Source organism: Stegodyphus dumicola, chromosome 5 (genome assembly GCF_044657685.1).
Source record: "Stegodyphus dumicola isolate Sdum_Otavi_A_Nest chromosome 5, ASM4465768v1".
NCBI lineage: Eukaryota > Metazoa > Arthropoda > Arachnida > Araneae > Eresidae > Stegodyphus > Stegodyphus dumicola.
In genome coordinates this window covers 163,955,878-163,971,079 of record NC_140772.1, presented here as the reverse complement: position 1 = coordinate 163,971,079, position 15,202 = coordinate 163,955,878, and the positions used below count along the sequence as shown (strand labels likewise).

Sequence of the window (15,202 nt, the reverse complement as noted above, 5' to 3'; positions counted from 1 at the left end):
TAACTGCTTGCTTTAAAATTAAGATTGATTGTTGTCCATTTCTTATTGTTTTCATTGCGAAAATTGCAGCTTACAATCCTTTTGCATTATTAAATTTAATTTGACTAGGCTCTGCAGGTGATGACACAAACTTATTATTATTGAAAATGCACACGTTCTTTTTCTAGATATTTTCTTTCTCGTTATGCCGTGACAAAATTTTGCGAGATTTAATCTCACTTCTTACTGAATCCTGATCAATATAATTATCAGCGGAGGCTGCTCCCACGCTTATAAAATGGGGCTCGAATTTCATATAAGACGTGAATATTTGTGATTGTAATATCTATGAGTGATTTTTTATGTTTATTTTGCCTAATTCTTCTCTCTTTTTTTTTCCATATTTAGAAATACCATTCTTTCCTTTCCTTCTAAGGTTTGGCTCAAACGACGCATTCCATGTAATGTGAAAAAACTTAAAACTTTTTATTATTGAATATATTATATTGGTACATATAAATTTAAACTTTATCATATTTTTTAATATATATTCTCAGATTGTTTATTAATATTTACAAAATTATTATATTGAAGAAATATTAATAAGAAAGACACTTCGATTATTTTCCCCGCTGAACCTTACGTTTAACTTTTCAGCCCTTTGACGACATGTTTTGCAAGGCGCACAGAAACCAGTCCGAGTCGTGAGTCTGTAGTTAATGTTAGAGTCCAATATAAGTTCGAATTATCTTTCATTCTGAGTTTAAATCCTTAAAACGTAGAACACATCCTTAAAACCGTAAAATTCCATGTACAGATATAATTCTGAAACATTTCGCAACCTTGAAAACGCGTGGGATGAAAAAATTCGGATTATCTGAAATTCATCAGATCGGATATCATTTCAAAATTCTAAAGAAAGAGAAAAGTGTAATAAGTTTAATATTTATATTTCAGTCTTCGTCATGCTTTATATCAAATATGGGACAGAACTATGGTGCATCCTATCTTTGATATGAACAGGAACTGGTCTGTTCATGGAATGGAACAGACTATGGACTTTGGACAGAATTATGGTTTATCTTTTGTATGCAAAACCGTACTGCCACCGACAATATGGTTTTTCCTCACAAACTGACAATTTATCATTGACAATATAAAAAAAATTGTCACCAAGAGACATTCGCCTGCTTTCGTACCTAGCCATCATTTATTAATGTGCCTATCTGAGTTTCAAGAGCTTACGATAAGCGAAAACAAGGCTTTTATTAAATGTCAAGATTTAGAATAACTTACACAGAATAATTGAGACATTCAGAGTTAATGCTGTTTAAATGTTGCATTTTTTTCTTGATGCCTTATCACTGAGATTAGATCCACATTAAAGAAGTAATCCTTGTACGAAACAGAATTTTTTAAATTAAGAGTTATGTGAAGGAGATTTAAATTAACATCACTGCATTCCGTAGTGAAGGAAGAAAAAGCTCTCAGAAGAATGCATGCAATTTGTTAAATTATAAAACTGTTATCAGGCTGTAATTATCACACTGTAATATCACTATTAGGCGTTTTCCTAGATTCGTACAAATGCACTTCGTCTTTTATACTTTAGACTGATGACTGCAAAGTTTTCATTGGTCAAAATCCAAAGAAATGGAAAATATTCGGTATACAAAAAAAGTTTAATTAAATCATTACAATTTCCTTTTTAAAGGTATTGATTTCAACTGCTTCAATATTTCACTTCTCACTCTATTCATTTTCAACTTCTTCAATAATAAGACTTCCTTCAAATATTGCATCGCGAAGTATTTAGTGTCAAATGAAATAGTATTTGAAATATGCCTTGTACATAAAATACGATATTTGCGAATATGTGAATGGACAGTTTAATTTTGTTTGAATAACACATAAATGCATGTTTTCTGCTTTATTTAACAAATCTAAAATTTAAAGGAATCTCTTAGAGAATTGCTATCATGTTTCCCACAGAAAAACATCGGATTGGCTTAACGGTATACTCATATTTTCGTCAATCAGAAAAATGTTTCTGGTTGCCAGGAGAGGCTTATTTTTTAATAAATTAAGCCTTATTTGGTCGAAATTTCAAACTACTATGCACAGAAAGGGTAAAAAATGCATATAGTTTTTTATTATTTTTATTTTTTCTTTTTGGACGTAAATTAATAAGATGTTCCATATGAAATCCTCAGTATTCTACCGAATATTCAATTTTATATGCTCTATCTAATAGTTTAAGGAGGCTATCTCATTTTCTTTCGACTTCCAATGTACACTGCGAAATAAAGGGGCTGTTCTATATCTTCTGTTCTACTGGGCCTATTGACAAAATTCAAATTGCGTTTTTCATGTCTTGAAAGCGCGCGACTTAGGATGTATATTAGATTTATATATAGCATTGTTGTAACTTAGGTATTCTGACACAAAATTGCACTTTTCTGAAATAAAATACCAATTTTTTTTCCATATTTCGATTCCACGACTCAAATTATGCCTAGATTTTAAATTTTATAAAATGTCGTGCAAAATTTACGGAGAAATTCAGAAATTTATCTTGGCGCAATTTTTTTCAGTTTGCGCCAAGAATAATTCACTAAGCGAACTTCTTAATATATGGCAACCAATTTTCCTTTCCCTTCCATTATGCCGGAGCGAAAAAAAGGCACCTCGTTCCTACCCTTTTACACTGTGTATAAGCGGGAATCGTTCCAACTTTCAAATAATTTTAGCAATGTGTCTAAACCACATTTGATGTTTTATCGCTTTCAGTAAATATGCCAAATTTCAAAACGGGCCAATATATAAATTCACGTATATCTTTGGAGATTTTGAATAAAAAACTGTCATTTTTTTGCCGATATGCTCTAGAAATACGTCTACTTTAAGATGATGGTAAAAATTTTATAGATTATATTTCAAACTTGTTTCTGAAAAATTTATAAAAATTCATTTTAAAATACAAATTTTAAAAATAAATCATAAAAATGGGTGAATTTTATTTGGAATGAACCTGAATTTCGAAATATTAAAGGAAGAATCAAATAAATATATACCAAACTCAATTAACATTGAGGACCTAAAATTTTGAGAGTTAATTTTTAAAAGCTACTCTTGCGAGTTTTCAGAAAAAGTCCGATTTTGTGTCAAAATACCTATATTAGAATAATGCTATATATACACCTAATACATTTCGTCAATCGGCTTAGTAGAACGAGAGATATAAAACTGTCCCCCCTTTTTTTTCGCAGTGTACATATTGATTTCAAATTTAAAAAAAAAATTACTCTTAAAAATGGTCCGTAACACCTCTCACCCCGTTTAAATTTTTCTTTTTTCTAGTATTTCCCAAAATTTGTTATCGTTTTTGTTGACTTTGTTATTTTGTTTTCCAAACCGTAGTCATTTTATCGTAATTTGCCATTACTATTACAATGGAACCTTTTAGTATTTCTTCAGACAATGCAGTATTATTTTCCATAATTCTACATTCTGATTATAAAATCTGATTTTCTACATAGTTTCTTGAGCTTATTTTCTTATTTAGTTTTCAGAAACGCAATTTCGGAACAAGTGTCATTATTATTAGAAGTATTTTCAATTCATGAAATTCATTCTGGAATGGCTTTGAACATTTGTTTATTTTTTCATGCAATTTATTTCAGTCACCCATAGGTAAAGAATTTATTGAGATCGAGATTAAGAGATTAGATTAAGAATTTAGATCTTAATCTAATCTCTTAATTAAGAGATTAGAGATTAAGAGATTAGATCGAGATTAAGAATTTATTGAAATCGAGATTAAAAAATACCGAAATTTAAGTAGTTTTTATTTCATTAAAAAATCCGCTTCCTTAACTTACAATAATTCTTAATAATTAATCAGTAATTGAAAAGAAAATCGGATTCGCGTAACAGTGCCCACACCTTTATGGAAAACTCCAGATTAGTGTAAGCGTGCCAATGATCTTAGTTTGTTTGCTATCTCTAATGGCAGGGGCACTCTTCTGTCTTCTGGGGAAGTCTTCTGTCTTTTCGAGAAGGTGCTGCACTCTTTTGAGGTGATCCTCTTCAAACCATACTCAAAGGATTCACGCCGTTTAATTTCTGTTTAATTTTACTCAACTTTCTTAATGAATCAGTTATTGTTCACAGCTAAAGTACTGAATTCTGTAAATTGCTTAACTTTGATTGGGAGTATTGAACCACGATCTGAAGAGAAAACAAAATGTGTCTTTATGTTTGCGTATTCGCTGACTGTGATTAAAATTTTGGCATCAAAATTTAGATATTCTGTAACAAATTTCCTAAAATTGTTATTTTATTTTTCTAAAATTGCTATATCAAGCAAATGCAAAATTGTTAAGATGATTCCCTTCGAGTTAAATAGCTGTATTTTCATTGGCAACCCAAATGTATAATTGTTCCGTTACTTTATGTTTCAGGAAAGCTGTGCGTGCAACCCTCATTTTGATCCCTCTTCTTGGACTTCACTATGTTGTGACACCTTTTCGTCCCGTTCCTCGATCCCCTGGAGAAGCCATCTACGAGACTATCTCGGCCATCGTTACTTCATTCCAAGTAGAGTATTTTTTTTTTTTTTTTTTTTTTTTTTTTTAAATTGCTGAAAGGTATTTTAGACTTTATTTAAATAAAATAAAGCAAATTTTAACCACTTCCATTGATATTTTTAAGTTATTCAGTGCATAAATTTTTAAACTGCTAAATTCCAGCAATTGTGTTAAAAAGCCGTTAGCAGTAATTCGAGATATTGTTCTTCATTTTTGGCTCCTCAGAACTCAAGTTTCGATTTTGTGAACTTGCAGAAGTCGCGCCATCTGTTAGGTAATATTGTTACTTTAAACGTTATGGTGATTTTACAGAAACTCTTCCGCGTGATAAAAATCTTTTATTGCTTGCAAAATTGTAACATGAGGAGACCGAAAACTTCGCGTTTCATTGAAACTGAGAAGCATATAGTTTGATGAGATATTATTTCCAGTTTCATAGCTAGGTCAAAGAACGGGAATCTTATTAAAATTTTACTAGGAAGATAAAAATTTATTGCCTTGAAATAAATTTTAGGAAATTTAATAAATTAATGAGTATATGATGATAAAAAAAACTGCCGTATTTATTTCAAAATGAATGAAAGTTTATTTTTTAATTTCCTCTTTTCATTTAAATTAGAAATCGATTATGCAAATAGTCAGAAATTCTACATCTGTCTTAAATAAACAGCATGTTAGTAATAATAATTCAGAATTCTAACTTGAAGTTTTTAATGCTTGGGTTAAAACATTTTCTCATTGATGTCTATCTATTTAATTTTTTTTCCTTAAATCATACACAACAAATCAAGTATAGGAAACTTAGATTTGCATGAAATCTATTTGTATTTTTAAATTCTTCTTAAATCTGCTCCAAGAGGATTACATTTTCGATAAATACTTACATCTTCTTAGTATGCATGCATACATTAAAAATACTCACCTCATAAAAAGGGTGTTAAACTCAGTATACATTGTAATTTTAAAACATTGCCGTCCGTAACAACGTAACGATAAAAACAGCGCAAAAGTGTACGTTTGGTAATTTTTATAACTTGTTAGATTCATAAAAAAGCATATTTCTGCATGATTTGTAACTGTTTTGTTTATTTAATACGATGTTGTGTACGATGAGGATTTGAAATTGCAAAGTTTTGTTACAACTTGTTTACCTCTCGGTGTTTTGTAGGATAATAGTTTAACACTGCAAAATTTGGCCTTTGCCTTTTCTTTTCCAATATTTTATACCGGATGTTTTTCCAGCAGGGTTTGCTATGCTCATCTTTACTGGAACTGCCAATCTAATATATGGATCATCACGCATAGCCTAACTTCCTCTCTTTTCCTTGTTAAATGCTACTCGGTTTGTAACAAGCAGCAGTTTCATTTTTTATACACATTTGTAATTCGACACAGAAATCTTGACACAACATGCTTAATTAATAACTAGTGATTTTAACTTTTAAATTACATCATGCATAGGATAAAATTTAATATTTTCCAGACTTGCTGCAGTGACAATGTCGTACTTAGAACTTTTTTATACGAATTTTAATATTCTCTAAATGGGAATTTCAAATTCATGCTTTTATAATAATGTTTGTTGTCCGAAAAATTTTTTTTAATTTGCAGTCAGACTCATAACACGTTTAACTGCCTTTTCTAATGCTTGTATCCTATTCCTTAAAATTTGAATGAATGATATTTTGAGCAAATTTGATCGCATGAGTGGGACTGACTAGTTCGCCTGTGGAAAACATTTTTCTCGTAAACAATTTTTCTATGAACCTATGTTCAAGTATAAGTTGGCATTTTTTTATTTAAAAAAGTCTCATGGCCGGAACTGTCACAATATAGAAGTCTATCTTACTTGAGTTATTTCTTAAATTGAGATTATATGTGAAGGGCTACTCGTTCGTAGACCCATGGTCGCCAGGCTTGCAATCATCATTCAAGATTAATAGCTTGGATAACATGTAACTATGAACTTGTAGTAAAATAAATCTTATTTATTTTTGTCTTCCTTTATATATCCTCAATATTTTAATTTTTTTTTAGGGTCTGAGTGTTGCACTTCTCTTTTGCTTCTTCAATGGAGAGGTAAGACTTTCAATATTTCTTTTTTAATTTGTTGTCGAAATCATTATTTTCATCATAGGATCTTTCTGTTATGGGTAATTATTAGATATTTTATTGCAAACATCAGTACCATGTACGCATGAATTGTTCGTTTTTATTTTATGCGTTTTTTCACAAACGGTGGTCAGAAAAATTGAACACATGTGTTTGTGGAACTGATATTGCACTTTCTTATTCATGTAAATCTTGAGTTGGGTTTTTAGTAATATTTTGCAATTTTATGTCTAAAATCTGTCTGCATTAAATAACTATAAGTTGCCGGTAGACGGGGAAAATCGAGAAACGCCGCAGAGAGGTGAGCGCGAACGAATGCAGTGGTGGCGTGTTCAGATTCCCAGCATACCGCTGGATGTATATATGTAAATAATTAAATCGTTAATGAATCTAGTTTGATAATAATGTGCACCATTCTGATCAGATGCTGATCAGTAAAGCTACGTCCAGCTAACATATTTAATATTTTATATTTCTTGTTTTTGTCAATATGCCAATTTTCTATCCATTGAATTTCATTTCATTGGAACATGTCTAAACAACTGATATGTTCAACAAAAATTCAGTATTGTTTCATTACTTTTGTGTAGTTTGTTAAGTGAACTTATACTTAGTATAACTGGTATAAGTTTCATATGTTAACAAAATGGCTGTTACCTCAAATGAATCTGTGAGGTGCGATTGCACCTATCATCATGTGTGATGAAAAAAATATTTTTAATAATTAGTTCGTATCCACCAATAAAAGTTATATTCATCCGGCCGTCTCTGCTTATTAGTCTCTCCTTCGAGTGTCATCTTTCTAATTACGCAGTAAAGTCTCTTCAAGATGTAATACAGAGAACCATCGTTAATCTGTTGCAGTTTACTCCAAGTTGTCTTATTACATATATAGAGCACAATTAGTACATATATATATATATATATTTTATATATATATATATATATATACTGGCAAATTAGCCGCAATAAAATTTTTTAATGTTTTTTAATTAGATCGTATATATATCTATCTATCTGTTGATATTAATAACATTTAGGGTACAAACAGAGGCATTTGTTGATGTATTTGCTGTATTATTTTAAGATCATAGTTTGAGTATTTCATGGCAATATTTAGTTCCCCCTACTCTGCGCGGTCGTAAAGAAAGCAAGAAATAACAATTTAAATTAAGTAAGTTTTTAATGATTTATTTAAAATAAAATCAATCGCTGACTTCCATCCTGAACCAAGAAAATATTTGTAATATTAGTGCATCTTGATGAAAAATAAAATAATAATGCCGAAACAAAATCTTATATTTATTAATACATTGTCGTACGATAAAAAAAAATTCGCAGAAAAGCCTTGTAAATCAGTTGTATTTGAAATGTAAAAATTTATTACAAAGTCACCTTCAAAATAACATCTGTTGGAACGCACATACATAGTTTCTTCAGTGACCCTAACATTCTTTTAAGGATTGATAGAATGTCTTTTCTGTTATGTCACAGACTGGCCATCGCGTCATTTTAGTAAATTGCAGTGTAGAACAATGAGGTCGTAGGACGTGAAATATGGTGAATTGTGGCATGACACGAATCTCTTTCTGATCCAAGAATCCTAGCTTCTTAGCTAAAATGTTCTCTGCTCAGAATACACCATTGCGTTGAATAGTCGAAAAATGCTTTAGCTTCGTACGCAGTACAATAGGAATATGCTGTTTTGGATGATATCATTTCATATATTTTTCTACAAAAAGTACGCTATTGCTTTTTAACAGTCAAATTCAGCTACAATTTTTACTCACGGACCGCATTTTTCCGTCAATGTTATAAAAGAGAGATACGTCCGCATTATGGAAAATGAGTTTAAAATTTTTTATTTCATTCTTCTGTGATCTTTCTTAAGACTTTTAAAATTCCTTCTTTGTGATACATCGTTTCAACTGTTAGATCATTATTCCTATACTCTAAGTAATATTTTTTCTGCAGGTTATTGCTCTCATTCGCAAAAAGTGGAACCAGGCTCTCCTGATGAGAGGGAGAAGGATGTCTTACGCAGCTACAACCGTATCTGTAAGTTTAAGCCTTTGTTATTGCTTGTATGATGGGGTTTATTTCTGATCTTGCTTAGCTGTTAGCTGTATTGTAAATATATATTTTCGTTAATATCTTCGTGTATCTTGCGTAAAATTCCACAATTATTTTTGCTAACTGAGCGGTGAGAAATATTCTGAGATTTCATGAATATAGAATAAACATATGAATTTCAAACATGTTTCCTAATTTTTCCATTATAATTATTACATTGTTTTCATATATTATTTTTTTCTCTTTTTGAAGCTGGATAAAAGTCTTTTAGTAGTAAAGTATGGATAAAAGTCTATACGACTTTTATCCATACTTTACTACAGAAAACTGTCATCCGCTGCCTGTCAATATGTGCAGTCAGCCGTTGCTGAAAAATACTTTTCTAAATTTAAAATATGTATTTCAAAATAACAGATTCTACTTGAATATCTTTGTATGTAATATGTAAACTGTAAAACTTCTTCCCATGCCTGAATAGAAATATTAATCACATGCAAATATTGCCGGTTTTTTGTTGTTATTGTTTTTCAGTCGTTCGATTATGTAAAGAGAGCGATGGCTATCTTCCTGCTGAGATATCTTACTTCGCGGTAGATATTGTACGAACTATATTCAAATTATTTATTGAAAAAAAACCACGAAAAAATCACTGCAGCAAGCCCATTAGACTGCCTTTGAATCCAAGTTAAACTACTAGTGTTTAGCTTTCAACTCAGCCAATGCTTACTTCACTGACCCTGCTGTACTTTAACAAGATTATTATGTAAATTGTTAAAATTAATGTACAATAATGCTTATTAAGCTTTCTATTAGTGCGCTGCTGTTTAATATCTTATATATTATAGAATCTCCGGCTTGTGCCAGTTAGGAGGATCGGGGCTGGGCCTTATAATAATAATAATAACAATATAGAATCTTAATTTGGAGCGATAATGTGAATTCTAGTCCGTGAGATGTTCTAGAAATTATTAGTGTAAATTTGAGCTTCGAAATTTGTCAATGAATAAATTTTAGTTGGGAGAATTTCACAAAGGTTAACGATTTATTTCATGAATTTGTTCTCCTTTTTCTGCTTTGAAGTTATCATCAGATCTGAATATTGATAAAACAATGTAACTGAAAAGAAAGAAAAATTAAAGAATGTTTTGGATAAAAAAATTATGTTCAATAAATTATTTTTCATAATTTAAATCATCTTAAAAGTAATTAATTAGGCGAAACTTCCATTTCGAAAAGTATGCATTATATTAGAGAAGGGCTCTAAAAGTGATGGAAGAAAAAAGTTTTTGCCGCAAAGTTAAGAAAATATTGAACTTTAGGCACTAAGAGCAAGGCCAGATAATCACTTCTGAATTATTGTTAAGTTACCTGAGAAAACAAAGAATTTTCTTTTAATCTGGCAAAAAAGTAAACGTTCTTCAAAAATTAAAATAATAAATTGAAATTTAATGTATGTTTAATAAATATTAAATAAATACTTTTTATTATAATAAATTAAAATTTACTGTAATAATATTTATTATTTTAATAATTAATGTTCAACATAACCAGTAATGATAAATTATAGTTCATAAGTAACAGTAATAAACTGTCAAGTAACAGTAATAAATAGTCTTAAGTAACAGTAATAAATAGTCAGCTAATTTACACAAAACTATTATGAAAGTTTTAGGTTAGACCCTTCTATATTGAAGTGCATCAAACGTTTTGCAATATTTTGGTTCCTTAATGCGTAACTTTACAACGAGAGCTGTTTAGTATTCGGAGTATAAGTTGTTATACTGCAACATCATTCTCCCACATCGATGCCAGACCTTTCTCTTCAAGTAACTCTTTTCCTCCAGCGTCCATGTCCTCCTGGTTTTTAAAGTGCTGTTGCCAAGAAATTCACAAAAAAAAAGTTGGATGGAAGCAAATATTAATTTGAAAATCCGGAGCTCGCTTCAGTATATACTGGGTATGGCTTCTGTTAGATCCTCTTCAGTTATTAGACTTTTTTAGGTCGCGTTAGCAGTGTTATTATATTTAGCGTTTTAATGCTGTAAGAGGGTGTTATTTCTGTTCATTACAACCATTGACTTTTACTTCAAAAAAGCATATTTCCGTTCCAGTTGTTCAGAATACAAATTCACATTAATACTATGAATATTTAGAATGAACTGCTACTGAATTGGCCTTTTGAAATTAATCCAAACACAAAGCATCAATATGTATTCGAACCGTACCTGTATTTAATAACAAGATCAGTAAACTAACTGGGATTACAAGAAACAGGCGCGTTTCTTATCTTACGCTTTGTTTCGATTGCTTGCAAGCTTAATCTCATTCTTCTGTCTCATTCTGTCCATCATAGCTGTCTTATCTCATTCTTATTTTGAAGAAACGAATTTTCTGCAGATTTTCTTAGGAATTTCTGGCACACTTCTGTTCAACGGATTACTTAACCTAACTTCATTTCATGGAATATAATGCCGGCAGCTGCTATTGACCGTAGTCGTGTAGGTTACTGTGATATGCGCAACTTGCGTGAAAATCTCTAAGCACCAGATGGATTTTCCTCTACGGTTTGATGAATGTTCATGTTCGTGGTTCATCTGTGATTCGTGGCAAGCTAAATCTTGGCTGATTGCCCCGAAGTTCTGTTTCTTAAGCAAAATGGTTTGAAATAATTACAGTTTTAACGTATGTCAATGAATATTTCTCTTTCACATTTAAGTATTTCTTGTTGCTTCTGCAATTTTCAGAAAGTAGTCTAAAAGTCTAAACTCATTTAGTAAACGTTATTCAACTCACTAGGTTGTTGCAAAATGTAGTACGTGAAAGAAACTTATAAGGGTTTCATTTGTGAGTGGTAATGAAAGAAAAGAAAATAATCAAAATAATTTTTATTTCTCTAACCACATGTTATAGTACCCACACCTGGTTTTGTGTTCGTCTTTCTGACATGATTGAAAATTATTCAGAGAAAATAAACCATTAATATTAATGCGGGAACACCTTTGGGTACATATGTACCACTGAATATGCTTTAACTTAAGTTTTTGTGCAACGTTTAGACTTGGCTGAAAATTTTCTACTTTTCTTTTTTTGGAGAGGGGGAGAGAAAAAATGAAAACATTCTGTAGTAGCATGGTAAAAAATCCATAGCTGCAAAATATTGTTTTCTTTTTGTCTACGTAGAAATTAATTTACACACTACAAAAAGAACTTCAAACGTAATATCTTAGAGCAATGAAGTAATTCATTGCTATAAATTCAAATATTTACGCAGCTAACGTTATTAGTTTTTATCAAGTACAGTGAGCTAATCTTGAATTGCGTTTAAAATACATTTGCAGTAAAAAATGAGCCTAAGGTTAAAATTAAATGCTTAATCGTTGCCGTGTAAAATTAATCTGGTGGCAGACTTCTTTCTTCTTAAAAGCTGTATTTGTCAATTATTCTTTTGAAAACTTTTAATATAAATGAAGCAATTTTTTCTTTCTTTTTTTATATCCTATGCAAATGATTGAACAAAGTCTTACTCAATCCAACGTACTTTATATTGGATTTGCGAAACATTTTTAAATGCTTTCATTTCTGAGAATGCTAATTGCAGATTCTCTGTCCAATTTCTCTAAATGCCTCGAGGCATTCGCGGTGAGATTTTTTGCAGTGTAGGCGGAATTAGATTTAATACAATAAATTGCGAACAAAGGATTACAAATTAGCCAGAACGAAAATAGAAATTTGTTAAAATTAGAGCATAATTAGAAGTTTTCGAATAAAGTGGCATCTTCTTATGTTTGGATATTATACGTTCTTTCATCAATTAATAAAACATACTAAAGAATGTTGAAATAGAACTAATTAAATTTACTTTCTGATTTATTTGCATGGTAATCTTTCACCTTTCCTAATTTTTAACAATTTTATTTATGTCTGTTTCATGAATATTTTAGAGATTCAAAAATGAAATTAGTTTCATGTAGAATTAACGCATTTGTTGATTTGTTGATTGCTTAGCTTTACACCAATAGATATATTTAACTAAACACAAGTATTATTACTATTTGAAAATAAAGAACATGAAACGTTTCGCGGCATTGGTTCGCTTCAAGTGGATCATACATCCTCATTCCTTCAAATAGAAAAGTTTAAAGCTAAGATTTAGCTGATATTACTAACCCCGTTGAAGCATTTCTTTGAAGAATACGTCCCTAGTAGTTTTTCTCCAGTGTAAATTCTTGAGTAATTTTAAAAACTGAGGAATTCCAGGGTTTCCTTTTAGAAAGAAAAACTGAAATATTTCTTAACTTTTGAAAGAAATGAAAGCATTATGTAAAGCGATGTAGCAAACCAAATCTTGATGAATAATATTTGTGAAAGGGTAGGTAGAGGTGGGGCTAGGATAATCATTATCTGTATATATAGTCGTAGTATATTCAAGAACGCAAGAGGTTTCCGAATAAAAGTAGTCAACAGACATATATAGTAATGAAAAGTAAATGACATTTATACTGAATTCACTTAATAGCCTAAGAATGTAAATGATAACAAGTTTCTTTTGGAGTTGGAGAGAGAAAAGTGAAAAATCAACTTTGCAGTCAATGGAATTCGAACCTTGTATCTTCTAGTTGCTAGCTGAACGCGCTACCGCCTACACAATGAAAGCACACACAGGAAATAAAATAATTCCTTATATTTTCCAAATTTAAAATTCGGCTGGGAAGAACTCGAGACCCAGTCAACCAAATTCATGTGATGATGAATTATCGTCTATGAAATTTTACGATAAGCGTCGTTGTAGAGACATTAGTTTTTTCTGATTTAGAAACGGCTATCCTCATCTCGGAATTCGAACTTATGGATCTTCCTGTTTTTAGAAGGATGGGCTACCAATTACACCACGTGAGAATGCAATAATTCCTTGTATGAATAATTTAATATACAATAGTATATTTGACTCCAGTTGATTCCTTCATTTATTTGGTGTAGTGTCGAATTTATCTTTAATTTTTTCCAGAAATTCAATTTTCAATATTAGAATAGTGGTATTGTATTCACTAAGAAAAATATCATGTCCGGAATCTACTTGGCTTATACCGTTGTTAACACGTTAAGAAAAAATTGCCTTTCATTATTAAGCTGACACATTTTTTTATCTTTAAAAAAGAAACATTCCATTAATGGGATATTAATTACTCTGATGCTTAAGTAATAGAAATTATTATTCTTATTCCATTATTAAATTAATGCTTGTTTCATGATATTTTAATTTCCATAAAAAATCACTCTCTGCAATCAGCTGGACTTCAGATTTTTTAAAACAACTATATTAAATTTTAATTGGCTATTTGAAGCATATATTTTGTTCAGATCAAGTGAAAGGCAGGTTCTACACACTATAATCTATGTTGATCAAATATGAAAGCAAATCTTTCTCACTTAATTAAAAATAATATCGGAACAGTACTATTTAATTTGCTAAACTGGGTTATTTAGATACCACCTGAGTTATTTAAAGTGGCTATTTTAAGGTTTCTCTAAAATTTTACCGTTTTACGGCTTGGAGTTTTCCTAATAAACTGTGTCTAGTATTATTCAGTTTCAATTCAAGTCATCCAATTTCTATAAATTACAGCGAATTTGTTTTTATTTATTAATAATTACCTAGCTAAATTAGTCAGCAATCTTTTACAATTTATTGCCTATTCTGAATGTTTAAGAATAATAATACATAAATTTTGGGGAGGGGAGCAGTCGTAAGCCCTTTCCATTAATTTAGTTTTCTTTTTTCCTCGATTCTAGCAGGTCTTTTACCTACTTCATGCTGACAATAACTAAAAGATAACTTCACGACGACAAGAACTGAAACGCGAAGTTGAAATAATAACCATAGATAAATAAGAATAAATTAAAGCATTTGTTGGTGTCTAGCAGGCTTTCAGACATGAATAATTTAGATCACGTGACGGCTTTTCGAAACAGAAATGTAAAAAATTTTAATTTAATACTGACCTTTTACGAAATTTATTTCAAATAATAAGTCATTTCTTATCCTATTCAAATTTTAGAGAGAGATGGTCTCTAGCATGAAAATTAGAATTAAGGCATTTATCAAAATTAGATGACAAAAACGCATTGGTTTCAAAAGAAATTCTTGATTTTAAATATGGTTTAAATATTTAGTTCTCTCGAGTTTTAAAACTTCTGTAAACTATGTTTGAAACCATGTTTCGAAATTAATGTTAATCTGACGTAAAAGATATCTTTTAAAATTTAGATTTGAAAGCCTAAAATGCCTAACATATACACTCTACGTGCTATCTTATGTTTGACCAATACTAGCAGTCATTAGAAACTTTGAAGTCCTCAAGACGGAACGCTGTATATGGTCCCCAAATATTTTAATCAAAAATACTTTGGTTAATTTGAGTGTAATGCGTTCTTTTTTAAAACTAATTAGG

The 15,202-nt window shown here is 30.4% G+C and overlaps 1 protein-coding gene across 2 annotated transcripts in view; it reads left to right on the top strand.

Annotated features, from left to right (window-relative positions):
• LOC118181155 (calcitonin gene-related peptide type 1 receptor-like) overlaps nucleotides 1-15,202 on the top strand; it is a 374,571-nt gene that overhangs the window by 320,816 nt on the left and 38,553 nt on the right. Inside the window, exons 14-16 of one of the 2 annotated variants that reach the window (XM_085817333.1) lie at nucleotides 4,443-4,578; nucleotides 6,606-6,647; nucleotides 8,655-8,738. In XM_085817333.1, the coding sequence (XP_085673459.1) occupies nucleotides 4,443-4,578; nucleotides 6,606-6,647; nucleotides 8,655-8,738 (262 nt within the window). The remainder of the gene's footprint in view (nucleotides 1-4,442; nucleotides 4,579-6,605; nucleotides 6,648-8,654; nucleotides 8,739-15,202) is intronic. The other variant, XM_085817334.1, reaches the window with a different exon arrangement.